We start from the raw sequence: 14,129 nt of genomic DNA, 5'->3' as shown, positions 1-14,129 counted from the left end.
TTGGAGGCTTTCTCCTCAAGAAGACTAGTAAGAGCCTGGACTGACAGTCTTCAGTCTATCAGCTCCGTCATATACTGTACAGCACCACATGCATTCACAGCAGTGTTAGCTCAGCAGTAGAGTTACTTTCTCATTATTTGCATGTGCTTTTAAATGTTTCATTCGTACGGTGGTCAGACCTGTGCTTTTTCTGAGCACCTGTCAAAAAGTGCCTTATTATTGAATTAAGTTATCATTTGAGCAAATACTGTCAAGATACACAAGGTTTATATGTAGACACAGTTGGTTATGTCTAAAATTAAAGTAAACAGTTGAGAGAAAAATGTATACGTGCCTGTATATTAGCTGCATGAAGGTCTTAAAGGGACAGTACGCCTATTAAACATGCAGCCTACTGTCATTACTGTCAGGGATAGATCCAAAAACCACTTTTGAGTGAGTAAATGGTGGTATAAATATTAAACACTATGACAAAATGAACAGACAGCTGACAGAATTTTTATTTTTGGGTGAACTATTCCTTTAACGTTAATAAAACAACAAAACATAAAGAGAAAAATCTCTCACTGATCTTAACTGAAGAAATGTAATGCAGCTGTTTAGGAATCAATTTATATAGTGTTTTATTTTTGTATTTGTTCATTCAATTTCTTGAATGCTTCTGCTAAATACACCTAAATAAAGCACTGTTTTATTGCTATGTGTAGGCGTAATATATATCTTTGTTATTTAAAAATAATAATAGGGGAATTAGTTTGGCAGTAATGCTCAGACAACTTGCAAAATAGTAAAACCAACATGACAAAGAATATTTACATTTTAGTCGGTTTCTCACAAAAAGCTACTATATGCAGTTACATGTATGAATTTAGCAGATGCTTACATCCAGAGTAACTTCCACTGCATTGCATTCAAGGTATACATTTGATTAGTTCCATTTTTAAATAATTTTAGTTAATTTTGGTTACATTTTTCATAATTTAGTTGTGTGTTTGTGCCATTTTTATTAGCCTTGTTTGATTTCTATGTAGTTTATATATATATATATATATATATATATATATATATATATATATATATATATATATATATTTTATTGCAGATTAATATCTTGTAGTACATCAAGCTAAACTTGGAAGAAAATAACAAAAACGTATACAAATAAATAATAGTAGATAGAACATGTTAGTTTTAGTTCCCCGTAATAAATACTTTCAGTACGAAGCGACTGCAGTGTAATCATGTGAAGATGGAAATCTGATACATGACTTAACAGAAATCCCATCCTGCTTGTACTTCACACATTAGGTTAGCCTCCGAGTCAGAGTCAGTCGTGATATGTGAATCCATCATTACACTTCTGTACATGCACCATTTCTTATTTACCAAAATTTTGGAAGCTCTGACCTTTGTTGTTGTTGTGTTTTTCCAATGGTCACGCCTTCACTCATAGATTTTCCTTCAGATCTGGTGTGTAACAGGAAGTGGAGGTAAGCTGCTCTCTCAAAGTGCAGCAGTTGCCTTGACTCATAATTTAACGATGGAACAGAACGTGTCGAGGCTAATGCTGAGTGTATTGATCCCAATCGTCTAACCTTCCTGTCCACCTGACACCCTAAACCTCCCAAGATAGAGCAGCTAAAAGCTCTCAGCATCTGTTGGAATAATATTCGTTTTAAAGTCAGTTGTCTTTTGCTTGCTCTGTGAAACGACTCTACTTGTAAAGAGTGATGCTTTTGACTAAATAGTTCAAAACAGCAGCAAGGCAAACTATAAAACCCATTGCAGAAAGACAAGCCTGTTCTCATTAGGAACATGGTTTTCTCAGTTAAACATTGGCCTTCAGTTCTACAGTGTCCATTATACTCATCTGTTTCCATCAATATACGCTTGGTTTTTCGCTCATCCATAGAAGGACAGTGTTGCCTTTATAAAACCTCCACAGCAGACACATGCTGTGTGTACTCGGTGTGTTCGGGACGCATCTGTGATTCCCATCCCGAATCATTAGCTTTTGATCTTCCTAAACTTGTTGTGTGAAGGCAGATGGGATCGGATCAGCTTTAATCATGCCATTAATGCGTGACGTCATGCAGTTGATTGTGTGTTCAGGTTGGGGGTCTGACATCGAGTGTCTCTGTAAGGAAGAGCTTGTGCTTTGCTTGTGGAGCGTACGGACAGGGCAGGGTGCCATATGAATGCTCTGTTCACAGTGTTCACATGGTGTAGGTTGGCACCTTGTTTGCCCCTGGATAGCACTCTCTTAAATACAAACACACCATCTGTCCGTCTGTTGTGCCCATGCAAAAACGTTCTGGCGTGAGGAGTTGTTGTAGGTGTTTGCTGGGGTATTGCTATGCAGTTGCTTAGATGTTTAAGTTGTTTTTACTGTAAAATGTAGTTTTCTTTTTCCAATAAATGAAGCCCCTTAAAGGGATGGTTCACCCAAAAATAAACATTCTGACATCATTTACACTCCCTGAAGTTGTTTCAAACCTGTTCGAGTTTCTTTAAAAAAGATATTTAGAATAATGTTGGTAAGCAGTTTCTGGTCCCCCAGTTTCCATACTTATCACTTAGCAAAGTAGCAGTGCATTCTCCTCATGTCTAGTGTAATACTGTGTTTAGGGGTGCTTGTGTTGGTTTGGGGAGATCAGTTTAATGCGTGTGCTGTGGGTCTCTCCTTTGCTGTAATAAGATTAAACATGCGCTGAATTGATCATAGCTGCATGCTGCAGGGCTCATTAATGTGTGGTAATCTATAAAAAAATATGATTTTAAATGGTGTATCAGTGATTTTATAATGTCTAAATATAAATCCAGAAGCAAAACCTATAAGTGAGTTGAATGAGCCCATTAGTGCCCCTCTTCTGCCATCTAGTGGTTATAATGGTTGTTTCAGGGAATTTACTGCAGGAATATATATATATATATATATGTATGTATATGTATATGTTTTTTTAAATTTTAGCTGTTATAGCGCCAATATTTTCCCGATCTCAATAAAATTGTGCATGCTTGTTTAGAATCATATGATGCATTAACTTGCATGATTTTGTCAAGTTTTGAGTTTTCCTTTAGTATTCCTAGGCTTTTTGGTGCACAAGGTAAAGACCATATTTTTAAATGACCCAGTTGTCCATATGCAAAAATTCAAAGTATCAAAATATTTTTTGATCATTTTTGGACTAGACAGTCCACATAATTGTACTGCTCTTTTTATTGTTGTTGAGTGTAAAACCCTAGGACCAGTTCCCAAAAATAGGTTTCTCAAAAAAATCCAAAATAGCCAAAAATGTACGCACTTGAACCTCTAATAATAACAATACCACTGTGAATCAAGCTGTTCAGAGATGCCGAAAACATGAGCTGCCCATGTGTAAATCAAAACGTTTTATAAATGAGATTTTATGACAAATACTTCGTCAAAGTGATATCGCACAACACAAGGATAGAGACATTATGTTGTTATGAGAAGTGCAATTTTTATTTTTATTAATTCTGAAACTGTGACGGGCTGCTCAACTTGTACATGTGAACTTTATTTACACTTTAATTCAGGTAATGCAGCTTGACATTTCTGCTTTCAAACTCTCTGTCTGCCGTTTTACCCTTTTTACTGTTTTATTAAGGGCAGCATTTGCCCAGGATATTGTTTTCACTGGCATCTGAGGGCATTTTTTTTAATCTAATACTAAACCATTGCTATCATCAAACCTATTAAATGGAAGAAAACACGGAGGGCATCACACACACATCGTCCTGTTGAAGTGTTGGTCAGTCTGGATGTTATCTAGTCTAGACGTGAGCGTGGTGGGACGCATGAATAATTCAGTGGAGTTCCCACAAGGACAATGTCCCATAAAGCCTCCTCATAAAAACATATCTTCCTTCTTAAGTACCCGCAGTGTGTATATCTTTGAGGATTACACACTGTTTATGTGAATACCATGCATTTCCATCCAGGTGAGCGTGCATCAGTGCGTCAGTGGTGTGTGAATCCTGGAGTCTGGCTCATTCATATTTAATCTCCCGTCATCATTAATTGAGGCGCTGGGGAGAGACCCTCGTGTGAGCCAGCAATTAGCAGCGCCTCTCGTTTACCCTTATGCCTCTGTTAGGAATCACGGATGCCCTTTACACAGCTGTCCGTCCGGCTCATTCACAGGATGAAAGGCCTGACACACATGCACTCTCATCTAAAGCTCCTCTGTTTAACCCTTCATCAACCACGTGGTGATGTTACATGGAAGAATGTAAGAAAAGATGTAACACATCGTCATTTATGGTATGCATTTGATTCAAACACTTTCTGCTCTATGTGTGTGTGTGTGTTTCTTCTCTCCCCTGCTATAAATGGAAAGAGCATCAGATGATGGTGTTTATTCTAACAAACAGTGAAACAATTTTGCTCAAACACTGCAGGAAGCGAGAATGACTTTTGCATGAATTATTTTTATCCTGTCACACATTTGACTTTGACCGATCTAATATACCTGCTTGGTGACTAAAAGTTTTTTTCATTTCATCTACATCTAGCATGATTAATCAGCTTGTTAAGAGCATTTCTTTGTAAACAATGTTGTACTTAAAATTATTAGCAGATGGCAAGGAAAGACAACTAAAGTTTTGAAGTGAATTGTTAACTTTTTTTCTATTCACAATGAGAGCATTTGGATTATTATATATATTGTTTGTTTTTAGCTATATTTTAAGCAAAATATAAAAAATGACTTAAAAATGAGACCCTGAAATCTCCATACAGTCTCTTTTCTTAGTCACACAGGTATCGAAATATATATATATATATATATATATTCATATCTAATTGGGCAACTTCTGAAACATCAGCTGCTTTGGCTCTCGGGGCCCAATATCCTTATCTTTGCTCTTTAGTATTGTTTTTTCTTTTGCAAAGCACTGCTGCTGCCCAGAAACATAGAGGAAGGAAATCTAGACTGCGTTACACTGCATATCTTAATGCACAGAAATCAGATCTGATTTCTCTTTGATTTTCTTTAAGGCGAACACTGGTCACTCATCAGCTGCACTGTAAATGATGTCCTCAATTCAGCATTTCTCACTTCCTGTCTTGTCTGCACAGCTTCCTGGTGACCTCAGCAAGATGCACCTGACAGACCACGCCCACCAGCAGATGCACATGCCGCCCAGCCAATCAGGATGCAGCATCGCCAGTGACTCGGGGAGCAGCAGCCTATCAGACATCTACCAGGTACAGCCACTTCTTCTCCTGATCACCTGAAGAGCGCTCAGTGCTCAATTTAAAAATAATTTAAAATTCTGTGAGCATTTTTAATTGATCAAACTAATTATTGAATCAGTATTTTGAGCTCACAGTTTAAGTATTTAAATTGTGGAAAAATAACTTTCCCATATGGCAAAAAAATAAAAATAAAATAAAATTCTAATATTTTTTTTATAATATATTTTCTAAAATAGAATAAAAAATATTTATGTGAATATATTTTTTATTTTTATATTTGTATATTTACCAATATACGTGAGTGTGTGTGTATATATAAATATATATATATATATATATATATTTTTTTTTTTTTTTTGAAAAATATGACACTTTACATGAATGAACAATGAACACTACATTTATTACACCCTTTATTAATCTTTGTTAAAGTAAGGAAATAAAATAGAATGGTTCATTGTTTATCTCAGTTCACAGTGCATTAACTAAAGTTAGCAAACACAACTTGTGATTTCAATAATGCATTAGTAAATACTGAACTGAACATTAACTAATAATAATAAAAGCTGTAGAAGTATTGTTCATGTTAACTAATGTAGTTAACTGATGATACCTAATAAACCTTATTGTAAAGTGTTACCAAACAGATATTTTAAAAGCATTCAAATATATATTATTCCCTCCGTATAGTTAAATCCAAGAAAATATATTCACATATTTCACATTTGAAGAAAAACTGTTCGCTGTCTGTGACACGCAAAAACAAATGCCACACTTGAATAAAAATAAGTAATGTGTAATAGTGCCATATGTTTTCTAATTCAGTCAGCATTTATGTTTGATAAGTTTAAATGAAAAGAAGACATCACATGGAGTCTCTGTATGAAACACACACAAGGAGCTTGTGACACGCTCTGAGTTCTGGTTCCTCTCTGACTTTCTCAGTAATTTGTGTATTTTCTGTCCTTCCTGTCTCAGCTCCGCGATCTGCAGTTCCTTTCAGACACATTTATCTTAACAAGCTGGATTTCTCAATGAAATACACAATGAAGAATTAGATTTCCACTGACAGAAGAATAAGATTTTCATAATTCTGCTCATCTGAAAATACTGAATGATATCAGTCATATATGTACATTCACTGATTATGTGCAAATGTATTTGAACGGCATAATGCATGTGATGATTTAAATACTGGTGAAATTAGATATTTGACAACACTTACAGAATCAGATTTAAGTCTGAATCCTGACAGTGAATATGAAGTTTATGATTAAATAAGATTCAGATGAAAGGGAAGATGCATTAGGAGTGCGCCGACTCCCTCTGGTGTTCACATGTGAGATTTGGGAGAACAAACTACTCTTGTGAGTTATATATCGCATCGTGTGCATGCATAATGTGCATTAACATTGTAATTTTACACTGCTGACTATGCATAGGTTTGGATTAAAGAACACAAGTAAAATATTTAATGTACTTAATAAATGAAATGTCTGATGTCTGTTTCAGAACAGCTTCTGTATGTTACACTCATTCCTCTTCATTACACACATGCACTATAAGCCAATAAACACACAGTCTACGAGATGCATTTTAATATCTGCAGCTCTTCACATGCAGCTCTTGACAGGAAAGCATGCAAACACAGCGCTAGAAGCAGTCAATCTCGTGAAAGTTTCTCAAAAGTCCCTTCTTCGCAGAGATTAGATTGACATTAATGAGAAAGGAAGTGCTTAATAGCAGTGAAAGCATGGGACAGAAGCCTTTCCTAAAACTGAGCAGCCGCAGCCAATGCTGTTTGTTCCTCCGCAGGCCACCGAGAGCGAGATGGGAGACGTGGATCTGTCCGGCCTGCCCGAAGCTCCTGTGGACTCGGAGGAAGAGGAGGAGGATGAAGATATCGAGCGCTCCTCTGAGGCTCTTCTGGGCAGAGATCTGGTGCGAGAATGTCTGGAGAAGGATGCGGTGGATCGGACCGATGACGACATCGGTAACGCTCGTGCTGCTTGATGAAGAGAACAGGAAACAGGGTTTCTGTTGATATTCAGTTCACATTCACCCTTCCACAAATTGAGGCCTAAAAAAGAGCAGAAAGTCTCAGATTGATAAAGGCTAGTCATTAAATAGTGCATGCATTGCTTAAAATTAATACCCATGAAATGAATGTCGTCTTCAGTATTTTTGCATTGTTTTCGGATTCATATATCTAAACATCCTTTAAATCGGCTGTATTTATTTGATCAGAAATACAGAAAAAAACAACACTCTGAAATATTATTGCAATTTAAAATAACAGTTTTCTATTTTAATATGCTTTAAAATATATTTTATTTTATTGATTTTTCATCAGCATCTTTACTCCAGTCTTCAGTGTCGCATGATCCTTCAGAAATCATTTTAATATGTTGATTTATTATCAATGTTGAAACAGTTGTGCTGCTTAAAAATTATTATTATTATTTTTTTGGAAATTGAATTTTTTCTGTATTGTTTGATGAATAAAAAGTTTTAAAAAACAGCATTTATTCAAAATATAAATATTCTGTAACCATATAAAGCACCGTTTAAAAGTCTGGGTCAGTTTTTTTTTTCATTTAAAAAAATAAATAAATGAATACTATTATTCAGCAAGGATGTGTTAAATTGATAAAAAGTAATAAAGTGATAGTTAAGACTTATTAGACTGTTAGAAAGTAATGTATTTCTATTATTAATCATTTATTAAAATATATTTGTAATTAAATTTTTTATAAGCTATTAAGCTTAGACTTTATTTTTATTATTTATTTTATTTATTAATTTATTTATTTTTAAACTTTGAATTATTAGTACTTCAGCTCATTGCCTGCTCTTCAGACCTTTATATTTGGAGAACATTGACGCATTGTGTTCCCTTCAAGTCATTTCTCAAACTTTCTTTACTTGGTCTCAAAAAAACTCTTTAAAAAGTTTTACATTTACTTTCATGAAACCTTAAGAAACCCTCTTTTACTGTTCTTTCTTCAAAATCAAAAATGTCACAATGCCAAACAGTGCTAAAGGAGTTCATGTACTGCGTTCACAGTAATCACTTCTTGTGTTTTTTAGTCCAAATGACAAGCAGACATCACACTTTCACTCACATGTCTCTTACAGAGCAGCTCCTGGAGTTCATGCATCAGCTGCCGGCCTTCGCTAACATGACCATGTCCGTCAGGAGGGAGCTGTGTCGGGTCATGATGTTCGAGGTGGTGGAACAGGAAGGCACCATCATTCTTCAGGACAAACAGCAGGTAGAGACATGCATGAGAGCATCACTAGTACTAGTAGTGCTGGTAGCTTTCATCGATTAAATTTAAGCCTTGTTTAAATGCAGATGTATGGCATAAAAACAAATAGACGTCTATATGACGGCACCAAAACTGACCAAACATTGATCTGTGATGATCTGGCGTTCCTTTATTCAGAGACCTGTTATTTTAGACCAGGTCGGTTTATTTTTAAAGCAGATTTCATACACATAGCCGTGATTAAGAGAAAGAAGCGTAGAAGAGTCGGTGGTGACACTGTGTGCTTTGTTTTGTGTTAAGTTGAGCAGTCTGTAATGAAACCGAGCAATTATGTTGATAATTACTCTTTGAAGCACATCATAAGTGAGTTTAGAGAGGAGCTGAGAAGGGAAGCGCACAGAGACATTTAGCCGTGTTATTTGTGTGTGGGCTACTGTGAAGGTCAACAAGACAAACACACTTCTGTGTTGATGAGAAGGAGACAGAAAGACATGGAGTGGAAGGAAAGGTCAAGATATTTCAGCAGATTCACACACACACACACACACACACTGAACGGAGCAACTTTATCTTTTTGGACTGGGCGATATGGCCAAAAAATATTATCCCAATGTTTATTTCCACTTCATACAATATGAATATTTAGCACGACACACATTTGTAAATAATGGGGAAGGAAATGCTTTCCATGTTCATTGTGAATGAATGTGAAGATAAACTGTTCACAATTTAATTTAGGGCCCCATGACATCTGTTTTATTACCTCCTAAATTCTGTTTTCACTTTTATTTTTTTACTGGATGATTCACTTTATTTTAAAGTGGTGTCTAATTTAATGCATTAATAAAACTTTAGTTAATCTTGTAAAATTTAATGAAAACATAATTTACAACAAGCATTGCATTTTTATTTTTTTATCAAATAAAATGCTGCAAAACCAAACTGTGTAACTGTATAAGTTAAATTCCTTGATTGTTTGATATTACAAGTATTATTATTATAACTTGAGATTTAGATTTTAGTATACATTGTTAATATATTTCTGTCATAATTTCTTCAAGTTAAACTGGACTTTTATTTTGACAGGTTGATGTAAAGGTCTTTCAGTTTCAGTATGTATTTGATAGTAGTTTTTCTCAAATGAAATGGTGAAGAGCTGGTGAAGTGACTCCCAGAGCAGCTGTTGAGATAATGTGTTTGAATTCGTGTATCAGATCAAACTGAGCCATTCATTTGCACAGAGACATGCAGAGTCGCATTTATTTCTGCTGTTAGCTGAATTCTTATTGAGTTTATCATGATCCATGGAAGGCCACCTCAACTGTTGTTCACCACAATGACAGCGTCTGTAACAGCCGATCTGACATGCATAAAGCTAATTTGACGTCTGTTGTGTGATCATAGTGCACTGTTGTGTTTGCAGCTGGACCTGTGGTACGTGATCCTGAATGGTGCTGTAGAGATCAGCTATGGAGACGGCCGGATAGAGATCTTGTGCATGGGCAACAGCTTCGGGATCTCGCCGTCTCTAGACAGACAGTTCATGAACGGGGTTGTGTGCACAAAAGGAGACGACTGCCAGGTGAGAGCAGAGCATGCATGCAAACTCATTTCTGCCACGTGAGAAGAAAATCATAACTATGCGATGCAAAGTCATGATTTTTTTTAAATGCATTATAATAATAGTTTCCCTATCAACTGGTCACAGTGCATAACACCGCTATATGCTGCGTTAAAGATGCATGCGCAGTTAGATGCACATGGCAGTACACGTGAGAGACGGTCTAGATGAAAGCGCACATTCACTCTCTGACAGCAGATGGCGCTAAACAGCAGAAATACAGCTTTTACCCTGTAAACCGCGTAAACAAAACAGCTGCACTGCTTTCTAAAAGCGTATAGATGCATATCGACCAAATACTGAAATATTTAGACTTAATAGGCTGTTTATTTAAAAAAAAAAAAAAATTACATTTTACTGGACTACCTAATATCTAATTGCCATTGAAAATGTTCAGATTTTTAATTGTTTGGTCAGACTTTAGGCTACATTAAGGCTCTTAATTAACATTAGCTGCCTCTATTAATTAACATTAACTGCCAATGAACAATTCTTCTTAATATTCATTAAACTTAAGTAATTTAAATATTTAATAACACGTTAAAATCAAAAAGTGCAACTGTGTTATTAATTGAACTAATAGCTGTATTTTTTTTAACATAGATTAATGACTTCACTTACAAATGTAGCTATTACTCAATATTAATTGTTAATGCATTAATTAAGATTAACGATTAATTAGATCATATTGTAAATAAAAAATTTAGACATACTAAGTTATATATATATATACACATGAATTATAAATAAATTATATTTATGTACTATGAGATATAATTATCTTGTAACTATGAGATAAAAATGGTCAGTTTTAAGATAAAGTTGAGTTATGATATACTATGTATGATTGATGAGTCAAAACTATGACATTAAATCGTAATTATGAGATAAAGCTGAAATTATACCATTTCATAATTATGAAATAGAAATTATATATATATATATATATACACATGTATATGATGAATTATATCAATGTACTATGAAATAATTATCTTGATGAAATGATAAAAAGTCAAAATAATGTCATATTAAATACGTGCTTCCAAACCAGTAAAGCCATCTGTGGTTCATTTTCTTTGCACACAAAACGTTTTTTAGTAGTAGCTTCGTAAAATTACGTTTAAAACTCCTGATATCTCATGGACCATTTTAACAAACGTCCTTACTAGTTTTATGTGCCTTGACCGTGGTAGGACCCTTGCTGTCTGTGGAGGGTCAGAGAGTTCTCGTGTTTAATCAAAAATTACTTCATTTTCCTTCCAAAGATGAAAGAAGGTCTTACAGGTTCGGAACGACACGAGGATGAGAAATTAATGACAGAATTTTCATTTTTGAGTGAACTATCCCTTTAGGTTGTAATTGAGATAATGCTGAAAACATTACACACTGTCACAGTTATGAGATAAAAAGTAACAAATTTTGAGAGATAAAAGACAAAATTATGACTAAAGTCGAAACTAACAGTTGTAATAATGAATAAAAAAATTCAATTTTCAGACAAGTCAAAATTCTATTATGACATAAAAATACAAAAGCAGGGAAGATATTTTGAAAGTCATTGGGGTCCAAACAACTTTGACATTTGGATCAACATAAGTGAACATTCATTTTTATGTGAACTTTCCCTTTAAATGTGCAGCACAAACCACCTTTGTGAACTTCTCATTGGTCTGCATCACAACGCACATGTTAAAAACACTCTCAGTTTCACAAACCCTCCCAGTTTCCATCAACATCCTCCTTTCTTCTTGAAATAAAATGTTTGCAGAAGTACTAACCCTCAAGTTTATCCAAACCTGAATGATTGAATAATCCTGGAAATTTTGAAGAAGCTGCATCCTAAAATCTTCTGAAATCACGTAATAGCTTAGTGTAAGGAACTGACTGAAAGTTAAATAATAAACAAGGCCATGGGAAATGCATGAACCAATAAAATCCTAACCTTGAATGCAATGCAAGGAGCTTTGGATAAAAGCGTCTGCTTAATGCATTAATGTAACGTTTTCTTTTTTCTAATGATGCATTCAGTTGCATGTTACATTACAGGAAACACATATGAAATATAACACATGAAAGTGATATATTTTCAATTCAAAGTCAGTTAGTTTGCATCACTGTATATAACTGTCAGGTGTTAAATATTTCTGTCATGAAGCGTACATTTCATACACTTTGAGGCATCACACTGGAAATCGTGCTTAACATCTGTGAACAATTGACTTGATTGGCCATCTCAAACAGTTTGACATTGACTAGTTATTATACCTTTATTTAACCAGGAAGTCCCATTGAGATACAGAATCGCTTTTACAAGAGACACCTGGCCAAGTTAGCAGCCAAATCACAACAAATGCATACATAACAAACACCAAATTAGATTTTCACGATAAATATAAAAAATAAAAATATAAAACACAATGAGACTCTTAAGAAAAACAAGAACTGTCTCCATCACAACACTCTTTACAGTAGTTTTAAATTCATTTATGGACATAAGGGGTTTCTAACTTTAGCTCTTTTTGTAGATTATTCCACCCCTAAGGCAGTTTTTCCCAATTCGGTTGTAACTCGTGGCACATTAAAAAGCAACCACTTTGAGGAGCGTAGCTGATAGGTACCAGAGCAAACAGAGAGGAGTTACAGAGGTACAGTGGAAATTTGCCAAGTATAGCTTTATAAATAAAGATATACCAGTGCTGTGGTCTACGAATTTTAAGTGATGTCCATCCAACTAAATCATAAAAAATGCAGTGATGGGTAAGAGACTTTATATTTGTTATGAATCGTAGTGATGCATGGTAAACTGAATCTACATGACGCAGGATGGAAAATGCAGCATGCATGTACAATATATCTCTATAATCAATTACAGGCATAAAAGAAATAGCTTCCACAAGTTTCTTCCTAGCACTTAAAGTAAAGCAAGATTTGTTTCTGTAATAGAAACCGAGCTTGACTTTAAGCTTCTTAACTAAAGCAGTAATATGTTAATTGAAGGAAAGCTTATCATCTATCTATATCTCCAAGTACTTGTATGAAGACACTCTCTCAGTTGATTTCCCATCTAATGACAGAATGCAACAATTGTCGAGTAGCTGTGCTCGAGCTTTTGAGAAGACCATAACTTTGTTTTCTGTGTATTTAAAACCAGTTTTAGACTCAATAATGTGTTTCCTGAAATGCAGTCTGAAGTTCCTGCACTGGGTGTAAACCACTGTATCATCAGCGTATAAATGTAATTTGGCTTGAACATCTCTATCCAAATCATTTATTAAAAATTGAAAACAGAAAGGGTCCTAAGATTGATCCTTGACTAGCGCCGGTTTCAACTTAACAACAAACAGATCAGTGCATAATAATGTCCAAGAGATAGGAATATAAAATGTTGCGGGACAGTTTATCTATATCTGATTATTGGTCATGTCCTGTTAAATGTCTTCATATTCACACTTCATTGAGTTCAATCAGAGTTGGGAGTGTCACTCAGTTCTATGGTCAGGGTCCGAATGCAAATGCCTCCTGATATAGCAACACCGCTGATTCCCTAAAATAAAGTCTCCACCTCAACTTCCTCTTGCGCCATGAGTCCGGCGCTCACGCACATCCTCTTACACACGTTGCACTGAGTGCGCTCCACTCATGAGTTGGTGCTTTGAGTATCCGTGTGTGGTGCAGACTAACCTCCTGCTCTACTATCAGTTCATTGCTCTTCCTCATGTTGTTGTGGACCAGTTTGTGTGCATCGCACAAGAGGACTACTGCCGCATCCTCAACCATGTGGAGCAGAACACGCACAAGGAGGAAGAGGAGGGCGAGATCGTTATGGTGAAGGAGCACCGAGAGCTGGACCGCAGCGGCACCAGGAAGGGCCACATCGTCATTAAGGTGAGGAAGAGTCACTCTAGTTTAGAATCGATCGTTGTTTTGGGCTGCTGTTGTAAGATCTTGTCAGCTGTCAGTTTAATGCTGCTCAAAATGATGTGGCAAAAATATCAAATGACGTTTGAAA

The 14,129-nt window shown here is 35.5% G+C and overlaps 1 protein-coding gene across 9 annotated transcripts in view; it reads left to right on the top strand.

Moving 5' to 3' along the window:
- Positions 1–14,129, top strand: part of LOC127985674 (rap guanine nucleotide exchange factor 6) — a 69,706-nt gene that overhangs the window by 31,603 nt on the left and 23,974 nt on the right. For all 9 annotated transcript variants that reach the window (XM_052587722.1, XM_052587723.1, XM_052587719.1 and 6 more), the window contains 5 exons: positions 5,105–5,233; positions 7,040–7,217; positions 8,363–8,499; positions 9,920–10,078; positions 13,853–14,005. In XM_052587722.1, the coding sequence (XP_052443682.1) occupies positions 5,105–5,233; positions 7,040–7,217; positions 8,363–8,499; positions 9,920–10,078; positions 13,853–14,005 (756 nt within the window). The remainder of the gene's footprint in view (positions 1–5,104; positions 5,234–7,039; positions 7,218–8,362; positions 8,500–9,919; positions 10,079–13,852; positions 14,006–14,129) is intronic.

This window comes from Carassius gibelio, chromosome B21, assembly GCF_023724105.1.
Source record: "Carassius gibelio isolate Cgi1373 ecotype wild population from Czech Republic chromosome B21, carGib1.2-hapl.c, whole genome shotgun sequence".
Taxonomy (NCBI): Eukaryota; Metazoa; Chordata; class Actinopteri; order Cypriniformes; family Cyprinidae; genus Carassius; species Carassius gibelio.
Note: the sequence above shows the minus strand (reverse complement) of the source record. Positions and strands in the feature narration are given on the sequence as shown.